This window comes from Gymnoscopelus braueri, assembly GCF_963280865.1.
Source record: "Gymnoscopelus braueri genome assembly, chromosome: 22".
In the NCBI taxonomy this organism is placed as follows: domain Eukaryota; kingdom Metazoa; phylum Chordata; class Actinopteri; order Myctophiformes; family Myctophidae; genus Gymnoscopelus; species Gymnoscopelus braueri.
The window spans coordinates 42,171,128-42,190,569 of NC_137624.1; the positions used below are offsets into that span (position 1 = coordinate 42,171,128).

General features: G+C 40.8%; 2 protein-coding genes across 2 annotated transcripts in view; one reads left to right on the forward strand and one right to left on the reverse strand.

The window, feature by feature from the left end:
* Positions 1 to 14,439, reverse strand: part of LOC308077773 (G protein-coupled receptor kinase 5-like) — a 34,687-nt gene extending 20,248 nt beyond the window's left edge. The window contains exons 1-8 of the mRNA XM_080418696.1: positions 14,288 to 14,439; positions 9,025 to 9,114; positions 8,040 to 8,152; positions 7,332 to 7,409; positions 6,433 to 6,530; positions 5,515 to 5,607; positions 3,595 to 3,658; positions 572 to 712 (exon numbers count right to left, since the gene is read on the reverse strand). Of these exons, the coding sequence (XP_080274822.1) occupies positions 572 to 712; positions 3,595 to 3,658; positions 5,515 to 5,607; positions 6,433 to 6,530; positions 7,332 to 7,409; positions 8,040 to 8,152; positions 9,025 to 9,114; positions 14,288 to 14,339 (729 nt within the window). The 5' untranslated portion in view covers positions 14,340 to 14,439. The remainder of the gene's footprint in view (positions 1 to 571; positions 713 to 3,594; positions 3,659 to 5,514; positions 5,608 to 6,432; positions 6,531 to 7,331; positions 7,410 to 8,039; positions 8,153 to 9,024; positions 9,115 to 14,287) is intronic.
* Positions 14,440 to 16,403: 1,964 nt separating this feature from the next.
* On the forward strand, positions 16,404 to 16,886 carry LOC308079043 (nuclear receptor 2C2-associated protein-like; the record flags this gene model as incomplete). Its single annotated transcript, XM_080420380.1, has 1 exon — positions 16,404 to 16,886. One exon carries the CDS (start codon positions 16,404 to 16,406, stop codon positions 16,884 to 16,886), a length of 483 nt encoding a protein of 160 aa, XP_080276506.1.
* Between the last annotated feature and the right edge of the window lie 2,556 nt (positions 16,887 to 19,442).

Here is a 19,442-nt window from a genome sequence, read left to right on the forward strand (position 1 = left end):
CGGGAACGCATCTGTGTCAATATTCAGATATCAGATATACAAGCTCATAGAGCAGCACTCAGTGCCGCGCTATGAGCTTGTAGATCTGCTATTTCTTTGAAAAATCGTGAACATGTGTGCAAATTCTTGAATAATATATATTTCTTTAAGCGAACATTTTTAACCCAAATCTGTGCTACTGATGGGGTCCCTGGAACAACATATTTTGAGATGGGCCCGCGGCCAAATACATATCATTTTGGGTCAGATAGCTCTATAATATTCTGATGGTAATGTAATCATTGCTAGTGTGATATAGTGTGTTTAGTGTGTCTCCAGATCAGAAAAATGATTTTTCTGAGGGGTGGGGGTGGGGTTATCTCTACTGATTGGATCAAATTGTCAACCCACCTGAAACGGTATTTTCTGTTTACTAAAGAGCTGGAGAGACGGGGAGATCGCTGTAGCAATCATTAATATAATATATTAATACATCAGAATATAGTATTACTTTTTCATTTTACACTTGTTTGGGTAAACAAAATATCACTTTCACCCCCTTTGAACAGAACAGAACATGCATCAGTCTTACCACAAACCTACTGTGAAGACTCTCCAGTATCTGTTTCTCGTTGAGAGCCATGCATTCTCCTTTCATCTTCTTCACGTGGGTTTTCTGCAGCTTCTTGCAGGCGTACATCTTCCCTGACGCACGCACCTGACACGCCCACACCTGCATGGGGAGGAGGCACACACAGTGGTGGACTGTAACTAAGTACATTTAATTCAATTTCAATAACATTTTGTGAAAGTGCCAATTGCCAAATCACAACAGAGGCAGAAGCTACATAATTATTAAATGATTAATACCTGGCAGGGAATGTGTTAAACAAGCAAATTTCAAATTATACACTTCAGTTTGAGTAACGTCATGTTTGAGTAACGTTATTGGCTATTCTATATAAGGACGTCATCATGCAATGACATCACATGTTGTTGTCTTTTTAAATGAGTTTTTCAAGAAACACATAATTTAACAGTACCAGGGAATGTTGCACTGAACGATACATCTGAAGGGAGGACAACGTCATTTCCTCCATGATGCTGTTGTCGTGGGGAACAAGGTTTACACCTTTGGAGCATACTTAATTACCAACGGTCAGACTGGCGTCACTTGGGACCACAGTAAAAGTGTTCAGACTGAGGTGCTCATCTTTAACACAGTGGCTTTGCGCTGGAGGGAGTTGCCCTCAGTGACAAATGAAAGAGGAGATCGTGCCCCTGAGGTTCCCCCCTTGCACATTGAACACACAGCTGTACTGATAGAATATTTCATCTACATCTGGGGAGGGCTTTCTAATAACACCGTGCTTCATGCATTTGATGTCGACACCCACAGATGGTTCAAACCCGAGGTGACCGGAACTATTCCGGCGTTGAGGTCGGGCCACTCAGCCTGTGTCTTGGGGAAGGTCATCTACATCCATAGACGATACATTCTGCCTGGATATTCTAATGACATCTACAAGCTGGACACCGCCACAATGGCCTGGTCTTTAATTAACACCACAGGACTTGTTTCAGGACGTCACTCTGCCACCATCATTGGCACAAAGATGTTTGTGTTTGGGGGCTGGGGCGGCCATGGGGACTACGACGGCAACATCAGAGTGTTTGACACAGAGACGGACTGCTGTCTGAGCACGCCTTCTGCACAGCTTCTTCCAGAACGACGAGGGTGTCATTCAGCCTTTACTTACAATGGAGAACTGTTCATATTCGGTGGCTGCAACCTCGTTCAGACGCAGAATTTTACTGATCTGTGGAAGTTCAGTCCAGAGAACTTCTCCTGGAAGAAGGTTGAGCCCAAGGGGGGGAATGGGCCGACGTATCACATGTGCTGTTGCACGGTGGGAGATCGTATCATCATCTCTGGAGGATGGCCCGCATCCATGCACATCTTAGACCTAAGTCCTAGTCTGAAGACCCTATGCAAGCTAGCAGTTATTCAGTGCGGTCTGGAGCGGTCCCGCGCGACGTCAGGTGGGAACTGGCAGCTATGACTGAAAGATAACATGGTAAATAAAGTGCAAGCGGTAACAGGGTCCAAGCTCAGGAGATTATTTTGAGACGATGAAGAGGATGAAGATGATGGCTTTTTCACAGTTTTAGCGCTCCTTGTTTTAATTATTTTAATAAACTATCGCTTTTCGGCGATGGTTCAGTCTTCTTTCACTTTCTCCCCGTCGTTTGGTGCCCCCGCCCCCCCCCCCCCCCAAGGTTGGGGCCCTGTGCTTCAGCACCTAAAGCCCTTCCGTTAATCCTGCACTGTCTGTAGGAGGCTAACCGTCCGGAGCTTATCTCTCAAACCGCAGGACCGATCAGCTTAGTCTCGTCGTCACTGCCAGTAGGCCAAAGAAAGCAGCTCAACCAGGCTGAGGAGTAGTGGAGTAGTAGTAGTAGTAGTTTTATTACTTAAAGGTAGGGTAAGTGATTTGCGTTGGTTAAAATAATTGTTAAATAGCTCTATATTCTGATAGTACTCATTGCTATAGAGTGTTTGTTCAGTAAAAGGAGTCTCCTTGTCTCTCGACCTCTTTATTAAACAGAAAATGCATTTTAGTTTCAATTTCAGTTTCATTTCCAATTTTATCCAACCAGGATGGAGAACTCAATCAGGATACAGATTAAACAAGTGAAATTGGAAGTGATGACACTAAGAAATGAGCAGACAAAATTGGAACTGGAACACTATACAAATTAAGCTTAGAAATGGGTACTTTCACCTGATTGGCTGAGATTTTGACACCTACCGAAAAATGTATTTTCTGTTTATTAAAGAGCTGGAGAGACAGGGATACATCTGTTACTGAAAAGACACTCTATAGCAATGATTACTATCAGAATATAGTATCTTAACCTTTTAACAAAATACTTTTTGTTTTAACCAAAAAATATCACTTACCCTACCTTTAAGTAAAAGTAGCAATAACATTTCTATACACATTATGCAGAATGTCCATTTCCCTTTTTTTTACCTGTCGAAATCTTTAAAACAAGCGATCTACAAGCTCACAACGTGCTGATTGAGGAACGCATCTCTGTTTTTAGATTTCTTTGGGCTATTCAAAAATAGCAGATCTAAAAGCTCATAGCGCGGCGCACTATGAGCTTGTAGATCTGCCATTTTTTGGAAAAATCATGGAAAATTTGTGCAAATATAAATATTTTAAAAGCGAACATTTGTAACTTAAATTCTTGCTTCTGGAGGATTCTACAAATGTCTTCTAAATCCGAACATTTTTTTTTTTTTACTTATGTTAATCAGTGGTTCTCTAACTGTCAAGGGCCCCCAAAATGATATGTATTTGGCCACGGACCCCCACCTCAAAATATGTTGTTCCAGGGACCCCCCCCCCCCCCCCCAGAAGCAAAGATTTGAGTTAAAAATGCTTGCTTTAAAAACATACATATTCAAAGATTTGCACACATTTTCACGATTCTTTAAAAAATAGCCCAAAGAAATCTTAAAATGGCACAGATGGATGCGTTCCCGGTCTTAATGGGTTAGGACTTTGAATACAGGGTGAATGTTGTGTGATTGCAGTCTCTTACCTCTCCAAAGCCGCCCTTCCCCAGTAGGCGGTACTGTCTGAATGTTTGCTTCGTGACTGGCTGCCTGGAAGACATGACATGTTTATGTCACTCATAGACAAGACGACTGATGTTGTAGATCATTGGTTCTCAAAGTGCGGTCCGGGGACCCCCAGGGGTCCTTAAGGGGGTTCCAGGGGGTCCCCAGCTAAATGATAGATAGTTAGGAACCAAATGGACCCTTATGGGTCTGTAACTCTGAGAGTGTACAAATGGGCCCTAACGGGTCCATTTGGTTCCATTTGTACACTCTCAGAGTTAAATTAACATTGATTTTACAATATAAATTGGGGTCCAAGAGATCCTTAGCCGAATGCATTTCAAACTGGGGGTCCTTGAAATGAAAATGGTTGACAATCACCGCTAGAGCCGTAAAAAATCTTCTCTTATGGGGGTCCCTGGCATATCTTTTCAAATGGTGGTCCGTGGGGCGTGGGCTAATAAGTGTCAATTTGGGGGTCCTTGACATTAAAAAGTCTGTTGTACATGACTGACATTTAGGCAAGGCAAGGCAATTTTATTTGTCTAGCACATTTTAACAACAAGGCAATTTTTCAATTATACTTGGAAAAACTGCTCCTCAGCACAGGTCTCCGCCAGGTCAGGTAGGTTATTGTGGGCCAGGAATGTTCGGAATTTAGATGCTTGATCACATGACTATAGAGATAATGTGTACCGATTTGTGTGATGTTTGGACAAAATCTGTAGGAGTAAATATCGAATTAGTTTTTGTTGCAAAAATCGGGCTGCTGACTCTGCCTGGTCGGTAAGTCTCTGACCGAACAACAGCAGTGGCTATGCCACTACAACAGTTTATAGCCATTATACCAGTGATCTGCCCAGTCTTTTCTGTCTTCCCACGCCGACGGAGAGCAGCAGGCAGCGTACGAGCAGACGGAGAACGGACCAAACCCAGCACCGGACCGGACCAGCAGACAGACACCGTGCCGTGGGGAGACTTCAGTGCTGTTTACACAACAACCGCAGCGGAAGGGTCTATGACTCTGCCTCGTCGGTAAGCCTCTGACTACACGGCACCTGGCCTATACGTAGTGTGGCTGTGCCACTACGGCAGCTTAAAGGGATATTTCACTTCTTCACAAATTTGGGTACTTTTATCGTCTACTCAGGCTTTTGTGAGCCCCCCAGACCCTTTTTAAGTTGCTTGATTCAGTATTTAGATATTTAATATTCATTTTATCAGACATGCCCCCTTGATTGATTTTATATATATTTTTTTATTGTATTTAAATGTTTTCATTTTCCCCAAAAAATATATAAAATCAATGAAAAAAGTAATTGAAAAAACACGGCCCCCTCACGTATTAGGAGGGCAGGGTGAGTCACCAGAACCAAGGACGGGTGTTTTTGATGAATCTAACATGTTTAAAAATAGAGTTTGAAGTTATAATGTGTTTGTATAGGAAGGGGGCCTTTTTTGCTCTTCCTTGGACCCACCTGTGGATTACACCAGGTACAAGTGACTTTTTTTGCTCTTCCTCATGGAACTACTTGCGGATTATACCAGTGTCAGTCCACTTTATGTGGATTATGCGGTCGACACGCAATGACATTTTGCACCTTAATCCCATGTATAACGCACTGACTTTTTTTGTTGTCTTTGGCACCTTAACCAACGTCCATAAGTATATCATGCACAGTATACATTGCTGCTACGCTCAGGCACCTTTGTCATATTTTTATCTCAGGTTGTAGTGATACAGACATAGTGTACTGACCTCTCTAACATCTTCCATTTGTAGAAACAGTGATACAGACATACTGACCTCTCTAACATCTTCCATTGTAGAAACAGTGATACAGACATACTGACCTCTCTAACATCTTCCATTGTAGAAACAGTGATACAGACATACTGACCTCTCTAACATCTTCCATTGTAGAAAGCGATCAAAGAACATGCTCTCCTGGTACTGATGGAAGGGAGATCCGCTCAGGTGTTCATGAAGCTTCCTAACACACACACACACACACACACACACACACACACACACACACACACACACACACACACACACACACACACACACACACACGATTTATTGTATGTTATTGTATCTCTTTAAACGTCTTGATGAATTGAATACACAGGACCACAATGGAAACAAGACCTTAGGACTTTTTGTGTTATTCTTTTAGCATCATTGTATAATTGTACCTCTGTACTTTTAGCAAACTGTTAAATCAAGTATTAAATCAATCAATCAATCAATCAAACTGAACTTCAATACACACTTACAGATATGCACGTGTTAATGCACACGCGCACACACGCGCGTGCACATATGAACGCACATACGCACGCACACTCGCAATGACTAACTCTGGGTTTCTCAAAGTGGGTGCCGTGGCATAAGTCCCCGGGGTGCCGCAGAATACTTTGATAATATTCGGTTTTCATCAGTATCACTGAGTTTTAACCACTTAGCTCTCTATCCTTAGTAAAACGGACCTGCAGGTTGCGTTGTACTTGGTGCGTTCTATGTCGATCTATACCAAATAATTGTGCCAAAAATAGCAGATCTACAAGCTCACAACACAGGTGTTGCGACACGTTGTGAGCTTGTAGATCGGCTATTTGTGGCTTATGGGTGCCCCCCCTCCCTAGAATAGGGATGCTGGGGTTCAATTATATAAACATCAATGTTAAAGTTATTTACAATCTGTCCTAATAATGGAAACGGATATTCTCATGTTTTCCATACTGTATCTTAGGGCGGTAAAGATTAACATATTCAAAAAAAGTTTTTTACAGCTGTGCCCAGAACCATTGCTTACCGTTTACAGTGGTAAAACACGTCTCCACAGGGATCAGCCTCCAGACTCTGTCTGCAGTTCTGTTGATAGTTCTGTAGCACCTCCACACACTGCTTAGACTGATAAATATACCATAAATATATACTCTTATACCTCCACACACTGCTTAGACTGATAAATATATACTCGTATACCTCCACACACTGCTTAGACTGATAAATATACCATAAATATATACTCTTATACCTCCACACACTGCTTAGACTGATAAATATATACTCGTATACCTCCACACACTGCTTAGACTGATAAATATACCATAAATATATACTCTTATACCTCCACACACTGCTTAGACTGATAAATATACCATAAATATATACTCTTATACCTCCACACACTGCTTAGACTGTGTAAACAAACCAACACACAGTGTATACGGGGTATCTGCACATTTCTAAAGTGACAATTTAAGGACTTTTGTCGGGCGTCTGTGCGAACACAATTGGCTGGTGTTCAGGGGAGGAAAGCCAGGCAGGGAGGGTGATATTGGTCATTGCACGTACTCCTATACAGGCTGGGGGGCGGCACCTGTCAGCAGGGATTGTTGGGGGGGGTCCCCAGTTACATATATATTCCATATACAGTACCATAACCATACCATGTCAGAATCATGACCTTTTACTTGATGATTAATTGTGTTTTTGGTATTGAACATTTGGACCATAATATAAACAATGCAGTATATACTTTTCTGTTTGGCTTTTAGGTTTCGTAGACTAAAATTGCACGGGGCAGATATTATGACAAATAACTTAAATATACAAAGACATTATTTTTATGCAAAAAAATAATTGCGAATATCAACAAAAAAATAATTCAATCAGACGATGATGTAATAATCATGAGGGCAGCCTAACCTGACTGCTGAGAAACGCTTGAATAATATTCATGCCGTAATCCGTCCTCTCCTCGTCCGGCTTGGTGTCAAAGTTCTCCTGATGAAGCCATAGAAACATGAACACAGTAAATAGTCAAAATGTTCGCCGACTATATACCTTTTTTCACTGATGAAAACTAAATGAAAACGATTTAAAAACTAAATTATGACTAAATATACCAGGGATGGGCAACTTTGATGATGGAGAGGGCCACTATATTTCCACACTCACTCCAGAGGGCCACATTGCATATACTCTCTCGCCGTATTTTAACTTTTCCGCCATTCGTAGATCGCCAAAATAGCCGATCTACAAGCTCAAAACGCGTCGCGCTGCGACGCGTTTTGAGCTTGTAGGTCTGCAATTTTTGCCATTTTTTAATTGGAATCCAGATTTTATTTTTGCTATTTTTTTTATTGGAATCCTGAAAAGTAACATTTTATTTTATTTCAAATGCATTTAGTTAGTAACGGCTGCAATCAATAATATATCAGTAATCCTATATTAACCTGTGGGGCCGCATTAAGTGAAGGTGGGGGCCGCATGTGGCCCCCGGGCCGCTAGTTGCCCATGTATGAAATATACTGACAATTTCGTCAGCAAATAAAAACTAGACTAAAATGTCAGGGACGGACTAGTGGAGTAGAGATCCAGTAGAACTACGATAAGTCCTTTTACGTTACGTACCAGTGCCTCCAGCAAGCAGATGCAGTTGTGTAAATCAGGTCGACCACGACAGAACTGATAGAAGAGATCTTTGCCAATGGCCTGCGTCACACACAGACTGAAGTAGTCCCGTTCTGACAGAAAAACACACAAACATGAAACGTCAGGCCTGGGCAATATATCATGTATCAATATATCATGTATTCATATTGATATTGTGATATGAGGCTAGACATCGTTCGGGATTTTGGATATCATGGCAAAAGTACATTTGATACTTTAATAAATTGGCAGAAACTGATATTTTCTGCTGTCTTTTATTTAAAAAGATTGTTAAGAACATTTGTATCGTCGTCACAATATCAATATAGAGATGTTTTTGGTCAAAAAATATTGTGGTATTTGATTTTCTCACATCGTCCAGTCCTACGGGAAACCACACAATACAACAAGATACTGTATAAGGTCCAGACTTGTAACACACACACACACACGCACACGCACACACACACACACACACACACACACACACACACACACACACACACACACACACACACACACACACAGACACAGACACACACACACTATATCATGAGTTATGTAAAAAAAATAGGTGTTAAAACCTATAGATTTGATATGGTAAAGTGACGCAAAGAGACTTATATGGATTATTTTAACATTGGATATTCGCACTTGCAGAATATTTAGAGAAGAATACATATTATGTGTATATATGTATATGCATATGTATATGTATATATATATATATATAATTTTTTGGGGTATTAACCAAATATTTTCTTTATTACTTTTGCAGTATCTGTTTACAGGATGTGAATGTGATATTGTTTATCTATGTTCTTGGTGTCTTATATTCCCGTAAGGGATGGGTCTTATGACAAGACACGGGGAAAAAAATCATTAACACACACACACACACACACACACACACACACACACACACACACACACACACACACACACACACACACAGAGTACATACCGATGTTATTGGCTAGCTCCATACACTGGCTAATATGCGGGAAACGAAGCATCTCTTTCCATTTCCAGCTCCGGCCTTTTCCTCCTCCACCTGCAGAAACAACCACAGACAAACAAACACATAGAAACAAGATAATATATGATAACAAAAGTATCAATACTGCAATGTAGAAGTACTCTGTTACAAGTAAAAGTCTGGAATTCAAAATTTACTTGAGTAAAAGTACAAAAGTATTGGCATGAAAACATACTTAAAGTGCAAAAAGTTAAAGTAGTCATTATGCAGAATGTCCCGTTTCAAGTTTTCAAATGTATAAACATCTTTTGAAAATATCAAGCTAACAATGTGTCGCATTGCGACGCATTGTGAGCTTGGTGGTTAATGTATGTTTTGTAATAATAATCAAAATCTACAAAATGTAGTGCAGTAAAAGTACAATATTTGTGTCTGAGATGTAGTAGTTGTTTTTTTCTATCGATTAGTCACCCCATGGAGACTTGGAAAAGTCATTTTGGGGGTGTCTAACTATCCCTTTAACCGAAAATAGCCTATTATATTTACAATCACACAAAGCGTTGCAGACGCGTTGTGACATGTAGATTGAGATTGAGCTTGTGCTTGTAGATTGATTTTGTAGATTGTAGATTGTGCAGGCTATTTTCGGTGCACAATCTGCTTCCATAGAAGACTATCAGTCATCTATGGAATCCAGTGGTGTAAAGTTACTCAAGTACTGTAGGCAACTTGAGTACAATTTTGAGGTTTGTTTTACTTTACTGGAGTATTTCCAATTTGCAGTATTTTTTACTTCTACTCCGCTCCATCTCATGACGCAAATATTATGCTTTTACTCCACTACAATTATTTGAAAACTTTAGTTACTAGATTTTGATTATCATTACAAAACATGCATTAACCACTTCAGCCCTATGCATACTTAGGCTATTTGAAGATAGATCTACAAGCTCACAACGCGTCGCTTTTGCTTGTAACAGAGTATTTCTACATTGTGGTATTGGTACTTTTACTTAAGTACAAAAAAAATTGCGTAGGTACTTCTTCCACCACTGGTGACTGTAATCCATGCAAACATCACTCAGGCTTTTTTGTGTTCTGAGGGTAGAACAGAAATCACACTTAAAGGTATTGTGATATTTTTTGGTAATTTTTGTTGTTGTTAAAAAGGTTAAAGTACTATATTCTGATAGTAATCGTTGCTACAGAGTGTTTGTTCGGTCACAGGGGTCTCTCCAGCTCTTTAGTAAACACAATATAGTACATTTTCAGGTAGGTGACAACATTTTAAGCCAATCAGGAGAGAGCACTGAAAATGCATTGTCTGTTTAATAAAGAGCTTGGGAGACATGGGAGACTCCTTTTACTGAACAAACACTCTATAGCAATGAGTACTATCAGCATATAGAGCTAGTTAACACTTATTTTAACCAAAGTAAATCACTTACCCTACCTTTTAATACTTTCAACGTGGCGTCCCTGTTTTGGGCATGTTGTCAGGTCATGGGCAAAAAAAATCACAATATTTCAAAGATTTTCAAGAACCTGATTCTAATAATTATAATATTATTTATTCAAATGTATTGTGTGATTTGCTTCGTGTATCCTATATTTACCCATTAAGACCGGGAACGCATCTGTGTAACCACTTTAACCATTATTGTATGCTTTGGCTATTCAAAAGTAGCAGATCTACAAGCTCATAGCGCGGCACCGAACATTTTTAACTAAAATCTTTGCTTCTGGGGGGGTCCCTGGAACAACATATTTTGAGATGGGGGTCCGCGGCCAAATACGTATAATTTTGGGGGTCCTTGACATGAAAAAGTTTGAGAACCACTGATATTATAGCAACATAAGTTTTTTCTAAAAACTGTTAGGATTCAGAAGACATTTGTAGAATCCCCCCAGAAGCAAAGATTCAAGTTACAAATGTTAAAATATTTTCATGATTTTTCAAAAAATAGCAGATCTACAAGCTCATAGTACGGTACTCAGTGCCACGCTATGAGCTTGTAGACCTGCTATTTTGTAATAGCCAAAGTATAAAATAATGGTTAAAGTGGTTAAAATCTAAAATGACAGATGCTTTCCCCAGTCTTAATGGGTTAAAATTGCCTGTCAAGGACCCCCAAATTGATATGCATTTGGCCGTGGACCCCCATCTAAAAGGTTTCGTGCCAGGGACCCCCAGAAGAGAAGAAGATTATATGTAAAATAAAAATCTAAATATTCAAAAATGTCCAAACATTTAATATTTTTCACAAAAATGCAAAAATAGCAGATACAAGCACAGTATACTAGCAGATCACAGCTGTGAGCTTGTAGATCTACATTTTTTGAATAGACAACATATAAATGGATAAAGTGGTTAAAATAATTGTGACGCTATATTTACTACTTTTGCTGGGGACCCCCTGGTACCCTCCCAATGACCACTGGGGGTCCGCGGACCCCACTTTGAGAACCATTGAGCCACACCATCGTACAGCACACTATAAAATAGGGCTCAAGTGGTGATCTTGCCGTAGTACTACTACGGTGTCTCTCGCTTGAAAAGTTTGGCTGTTTTTGACGTGCAACAAATCAGAGTTGCTTCAGCAGAGTTGCTAGTTTGTTGTCAAATATACATCAAATATACAAATATACACCGGGGGGGGGGGTTCCCATACGAGCCACAGGCGCACCGTTGCTCCAATCCTCCTGAAGGTGTTGTGAGCTTGTAGATATATTTTATATTTTATAGATCTGCAAGATCTACACCATTGTGCAACAAACTATAAAATAGGGCTTCCCTTTCACCCTTCCCCTCCCACCCTTACACTGTAGTTGATTTATTTATTTATTTTACAGATTTTGTACTTATTTAATTTAATTGCATTTCACTTAAAAAAAATCTATTCCATTCTTCCTTTTTATTTTGTATTTATTTATTTATTTATTATTCTCTTTTTTTGTATTGACTTTAAATTTGTAATATTAATGCCGCTTTCTATGCCAATGTATTGTACAAAAATCTCTCATTTGTGGTCCATCAGTAATTGGATGGTATGTCAGTCAGTTCACCCGTTTCATCTCGTATTGAGTACCAGTGTCTGTGGTGTTTTGTGGTTGTTTGTTATGTGTTTGTATGTGTGTATAACCTTCAACACAAATATTTGAATAGTAATAATAAAATAGGGCTTAAGTGGTGATCTACGTGTTCTACTGCGGTGTCTCTCGCTTGAAAAAAATCTGCTGTTTTTGCCGTGCGATACCGTCGTTACAGCGAAGTCGGCCGACATTATCAGAGCTGCTTCTGCAGAGTTGCTAATGTGTTGTCAAATATGTCTCTCACCTGTCTCTCACCTAGCGTGTGTGTGTGTCATAGAGGGTAGCGTGTGTGTGTGTGTCATAGAGGCTAGCGTGTGTGTGTGTGTGTGTGTGTGTGTGTGTGTGTTTGTGTTTGGCTGGCCTATCTGGTTCCACATCTCAGTTCACTGGCTGCACTACAATGATCTATTAATAGCAGGCAGGAGCTTAAAGCCTGTGGGACTACATTACTCACCTTGCTTACACACTCACTCACATGCACGCCAGGACACGAGCCGCTGGCGCTGGAATGCAACTATAAAGTACATTTACTCATTGTGTTACTAAATTACTGAGTATTCGTCTTCCACCAATGACACAAAGCAATCGTCTCGCACGTTTTGCTTTCCATTGAAACTCCCATAAGCTCGAGAGCGTCCAGTATGCCTTTGCAATGCAAAGTGCCTTTGTTCATTGTGGAAAAAGTACTCAATTGTTTTATGTAGAAATAAAGTCCGGAATTAAAAATTTACTTGAGTAAAAGTACAAAACTATTTGTATAAAAATGTACTTAAAGTACCAAAACTAGAAAGTACTCATTATGCAGACTGTCCCATTTCAAGTTTTCAAATGCATATTTTTTTTTAGAAAATAGCAGATCTACAAGCTCACAATGTGTTGCATCGCGACGCATTGTTTCTGCTGAAACTCTCATAAGCTGGTGAGCATCCAGTATACTTTTGCAATGCCTCAGTTCATTGTGACAAACAGCGGTCTTAAGTAAAGATGGAATGTTTGCCATGCCATTGAGGAAACAGCCGAAGAAAGGCGAGAGAAAGTAGAATTCCCTCTCTTCATTATTATGTCCAATCATTTCCTTATTCCTCTCTCCGGGGACATTCCGATAGGAACGGTACGCTGCGCCTGCACTCTTGACCTGTCATATTTAAGTGTAAATTAATGCACTATTTGCTTGGAGGAACATTTAAGTGTGTGACTGCAATTGTAAACCAAATCCATAAAGTTAGGATTTGTATCACACATGGATAGTATTATAGTGTTTTTTGGTTTGTTTTCTGTTTACCTAATTTAACCAATTATAACTAGATTAGAATGAGGAACAGGAAACAAAACAAAAACGTTTCAAACACTTTAAAAGCCCCGAATGAAACATTCTTCAAAACAATTTCAAATACGTGCAATGCCTATTAATAGTGACATGCAGGGCTAAGGAGGTGAAAGGCTTTTAAAGATGTTAAGTGAGCGAAAACATCAAACAAAAACATATTTTTTTGCAAACATTCAGTGATGGAAAAAGTACTATTATTTTTTTTACTTAAGTACGAGTATTAATACTGCAATGTAGAAATACTCTGTTAACAAGTGAAAGTCTAACCCTTGAGTAAAAGTACAAAAGTATTGGTATCAAAAGTACTTAAAATACCAAAAGTAGAAAGTACTCATTATGCAATGCACAAGTTTTCAAATGTATAAAAATCTTTTGAAAATAGCAGATCTACAAGCTCACAATGCGTCGCATTGGGACGCATTGTGAGCTTGTAGATCGGCTATTTTCAAATGGCCGAAATGTATACAGAGCTGAAGTGGGTAACGTATGTTTTGTAATAATAATCAAAATCTATAAATTAAGTAACTAAAGTTGTCAAACAATTGTAGTGGAGTAAAAGTATAATATTTGCCTCTGAGATGTAGTGGAGTAGAAGTAAAAGTACTGACAATTGGAAATACTCCAATAAAGTAGCAATACCTCAAAATTGCACATAGGTACAGTACTTGAGTAAATGTACTTAGTTACTTTACACCACTGGCAATGCCTAGTGACATGCAGGGTTAAGGTGGTTAAAGGCTTTTAAAGATGCCAAGTGAGCGAAAACATTAAAAAAAAAAATGTGCAAACATTACACATTAAATAGTATGTAAAATAGATTTTTTTTACCTTCCCTGGCTCTGATAAGAGCACTATTTGCAACCATGTTGTCAATCTCCATGAGTCTCAGGTGGGTCTTTGGTTCGTTCCACAGAAGCAGAGCTTCCTGTTTACTCACAACAAATGAATGAAGGACGCACGCTGTGTGTGTGTGTGTGTTTGTGTGTGTTCGTGTGTGTGTGTGACAGCTCACACACCTTGAGCAAGAGACAGAGGCGGGATCACAGTTTAACAAACAGCTGATCATCCTGTCTGTCTGTCTTATGAATGATGTCACCTTGAGGACATGAATCACTTTGAAGGTATAGTGGAAGTGATATGTGTGTTAACTAGGCCCGTAACGATACAGTAACTGCATCGATGCATCGTTTTGAATTTTCAACGATCTACTATATCGATATGCAAACAGCTAAATATCGTATCGTTTGACTTTGTATCGTATCGAATCGTTTTGCAATGCAAATAATCGTATCGAATCGTTCTGCAATGCAAATAATCAATTATATCAAACTAAGTACTTTTAAGAAGAAAAAAAGAGAAAGAGGGGTTTATATCCAGTATCCAGGTATTTATTTTTCACACAGAATTTTTGGGTAAATAAATAGTTACTATATCGATTTTAAGTCATTGAATCGAATCGTATCGTTCTAAATTAACCTGTCCTGTATCGTTCATGTATCGTATCGACTAAATCACTGAATCGAAACATATCGTATCGTTCTAAATTAACCTGTATCGTTCATGTATCGTATCGACAACCAAGTATCGTGATACGTATCGAATCGTTGTTAAAATGTATCGTTACACCCCTAGTGTTAACCCATTCAAACCAGAACGCATCTATTTTTAGATTTTATTGGGCTATTCAAAAATAGCAGATATACATACAAGCTCATGGCACAGCACTTGGTGCCACGCTATGTATGTAGATCTGCAATTTCTTTGAAAAATCGTGAACATTTTTGCAATTTTTTTTGTTTTTTTTAAGCCAAAATGTGTAACTGAAATCTTTGCTTCTGGGGATTCTACAAATGCCTTCTAAATCCTTTTTTTTTTTTTTTTTACTTATGTTGCTATAATCAGTGGTTCTCAAACTTTTTCACGTCACGGGCCCCCAAAATGATATGTATTTGTCAGTTGACCCCCATCTCAACATATGTTGTTCAAGGGACCTCCCAGAAGCAAAGATTTGAGTTAAAAAAAATCCAATTCTACAAATGCCTTCTAAATTAGTAGTTCTCGCACTTTCACGTTTTTTTAAAGAACAACCTAAAATAGCAGATGTACAGTACAAGCTCGCAGCTTGTAGATCTGCTATTTTTGAATAGCCAAAACCCTTGTTTATTGAACAAACACTCTATATAGCAATAAATACATTTTTTTGTTTACACCGCGTTTCAAACTTGTAGATTTACTACTTCTGATGCTTCTGTGTGACGCTGTAGCATGATGAAGTAGGGCGTTAATTTACAAAAAATACACAAAAAGTTCAAATATGGACACAAGAGGTTTCTGCCCGACAACAACGATATACTTGGACCGGGGTCCCCCAGGGCTCTCGACTAGGCCGCCCCCCTGCCCAGGGTTGCCAGCTCTGCTTATTATCATTTCCCCGCAAGATTTTATTTGAAAATAGCCGATCTACAAGCTCACAACGCGTCGCATCGCGACGCGTTGTGAGCTCACAACGCGCTCACAACGCGTCGCATCGCGACGCGTTGTAGAGCTTGTAGAGCTTGTAGATCTGCTATTTTCAAATAGCTGACGTATATGTTAAAGTGCTCATGTGGCCCATAGTCGCTTCCTTTGGGCTGGTTTTCCTAGACCTGGTTGCTTGTTTCTCTCACAGAATCTGGCAACACTGGAGGTAGCCATGATGACCTCATTGCGGGGCCGCGTGATGCAAGTATGACGTATATGAGACTATTATAAAAACAGTATAACAACCTAGTTCACTTCTATTATGATCGGGACGATAAACATCAAAAGTATAACATATCAATCATTCTAACTCATCTCTAACCCACCTGCTTTTCTCCGCCTGACTGGTTCCCGTGTTCTGCACTTGGGTTGACGCGCCCGCCCCCAACACCCTCCTGTTTTGTCTCCGCACTAAACCTCCAATATGGCGGCTTCACTGATCTGCAGTGAAACGCGGAGTACGGCGAGTACATCCAACATGGCTTCTTCACTGATCGGCTGTGAAACGCGGAGCTCGGTGAGTTCGGTGCTGAACAGAGACGTGAAGCGGTTCGGGAAGAAGCACATGTTCGACCGCGACGAAGAAACCTGCTGGAACTCGGACCAGGGAGACGGACAGTGGGTCACCGTGGAGTTCCCACGGCTCGTCAAGGTGTCTGAGCTCAGAGTCCAGTTCCAGGGCGGATTCTCTGGGAAAACATGCAAACTGGAAGGGTGCCAAAAAGAGGGAGACTTCATGTTGATCGGCCGTTTTTACCCAGAGGATGACAACTCGCTTCAGAGCTTTCCCATACAGGAGGCCACACCCACGGCAGCTCACAAACTGAGAATAGTGTTTGAGGACAGTACCGACTTTTTTGGGAGAGTTATTGTGTATTCCTTGGATGTCTTGGGGGAGAGATTTTGACATGATCTTTTTCTCCCTCCATCATGTGAGGGCGCCAGATTGCCCAACGTTCAAAAGGACCATTGGTCCGACGGCGAGCATTATAACTCTATAAGTGGTTCTCAGAGTGTGGTCTGAGGACCCCCTAGGGGTCCTTGAGGAGGTGCCACAGGGTCCCCAGCAAAACGAGGAACAGTTTCACCACTTTAACCCATATTCTATACTTCATCTATTCAAAACTATAGCCGATCTACAGGCTCACGCGACACGACATGGATGCAATGCGTTGTTATCTTGTTTGCTATTTTAGAAACATTAAAAAATATTCAAATACTTTTTTATCTCTTATGGCTCTTTTCAGATGGGGGCCAAATACATATAAATGTGGGGTTCCTTGACATGAAAATGTCTGAGAACCACCGTTATATTTAACCCTAACCTCACGGCACCCTTTTCAAACTTTTTCATGTCAAGGAGCCCAGGGACCCCCCAGAGGCAAAGATTTGAGTTACAAATGTTCGCTTTAAAAATATATTATATTCAAAGATTTGCACAAATTGTCACGATTTTTTAAAAGCTCATAGCGTATGAGCTTGTAGATCTTGATAGCCAAAGTATAAAAGGTTAAAGTGGTTAAAATGTGTGATGCTATATCAACAGATTCTGTTGGGGACCCTCTGGAAGGACCCCACTTTGAGAACCAATGCCCTATGGTGCCACGGCACTGACTTTGAGAAACCTCATACATCACAGCCCTACTTGGCCCTCCAGCTCATCGTATGCTCCAAAACCAGTACCAATCGCAGCTATGCAGTACGCCGGTGTACACACTAAAATGCCAACTCGTCAAAGTTACACTGTACTTGATAGTCTAAGCATGTACAAAAACAAAAAAACACCCAGACACACGCACACACGTACAGACCAACTCCTCTGTCCACACTCCGAACCTTTCTTTCGGAAAGGGAGGTGACATAACTACGAATTGACGTCATATCGAACTTCGGATTGGGGCAATCTCGGAACCTGTACGTGGCACCTTCAGATGTCCTGACTCAACTATAGTTGTTGGTAAAGCCTGTCCGAACCCCCGACGTCAGAAGGAGTATGTATTGCACCTAGGGGTCCATTTAAACACCTGGTGGTCCTCCTGACGTTGGAAATACGGTGCTCTCGGAGGACACAGGATGCTACAGTACCTCCTCGTGTATATCTCACAGAGACACTGAGGAGTCATACGATAAGAACCCAAACCCAGCGTAGAGCGGTTCGGTGAACCTGGACTGGAAGGTGTACAGGTGCGTCCGTGTGTCAGCATCATGGACTCTGTAGAAGGACAGTGAGCCGGCGGGCCAGTTCAGATACACCCCTACTCTGTTGGAGTCGGACGGACTGACGGGGATCTCCGTTGTGGTCCCGTTGTGGTGTGCGGTGTAACTGTACCCGAGCAGGCCGTTGTCACATTCCAGACTCCAGGACTTGTCGTTGTATCCAAACAGACTGTCGTCGTGCAACCCTCTCCTGTTGATTCCTCTGTACGTCGCCGCCACGGACACCCATCCGCTCAACTCTACCTCCCAGTAACAGCGTCCGGTCAGCACCTGTCTGCACAGAACCTGCTCCCAGCGGTTGAATCGGTCCGGGTGAGGAGGATACAGCTGTTCCTCCGTCACGCACGTCACCTTCCTGTTGCTCTCGGACAGAGAGATGTTTCTGTTTGCCGTGTTTGGGTTCGGTGTGAGTTCACACGCGCCCGATGAGGAGAACTGATTCGTCCACTTGTTCTCTGGTCGAACATTCCCCGCGTTCTCTAGCCTTTCTTTTACTTTTTCTGTCTTTTCTACCTTGTTCTGTGCTGAGAGAAACCTTTGTGATAAGTACTCTTTTTCTCTGTCCTCCCTCCTCTTCTCTTCCTTGAGGGCTGCAGATGTCAGATGGTAGGTTGTTGTTGTCGTCTCTTCTTCCACTCCCTCCAACCTCTTTTCAATTTTTAGGACCTTGATCCCTCTCGTCTCCCTCCTCTCCTCCTCGAGGTCTTTAACGTTGTCTCGTGTGTCTTTCGTCTCTCCACATTTGTTCCTCTTGGTGAAGGCCTGACTGACTTTCAGGAAGGCGGTCTCTAGTCTTTTTTCTATTTTCTGCATATAAGCGTAGCCACGCACAACACTCTCTTTAACCATTATTGCAATTGCATTTCAGTGCTTCAATCTCAACTATTATGTAATAAAATAAATGTTTATTTTTATATAATCAAACAACGGTCTCCCAAGTAGGTGCATCACACAGCTGAGTGCTGATTGGACAGTATTGTTATGACATCACAGTTGCTATGTTTTTAGTGGTAGATAAAGTAAATAAATGGTAAATGGTGCATTTATACAGCGCTTTTATCCAAAGCGCTTTACATAGATTGTGCATTACGTTCACCCATTCACACACCGATGGCGGAGGAAACCATGCAAGGCACCAACCTGCTCATCGGGAGCAGTTAGGGGTTCAATGTCTTGCTCAAGGACACTTCGACACTCTGGGAAACAAACTGGGAACCGTGCGGTTTCCAGTTCACTCTACCCAGCC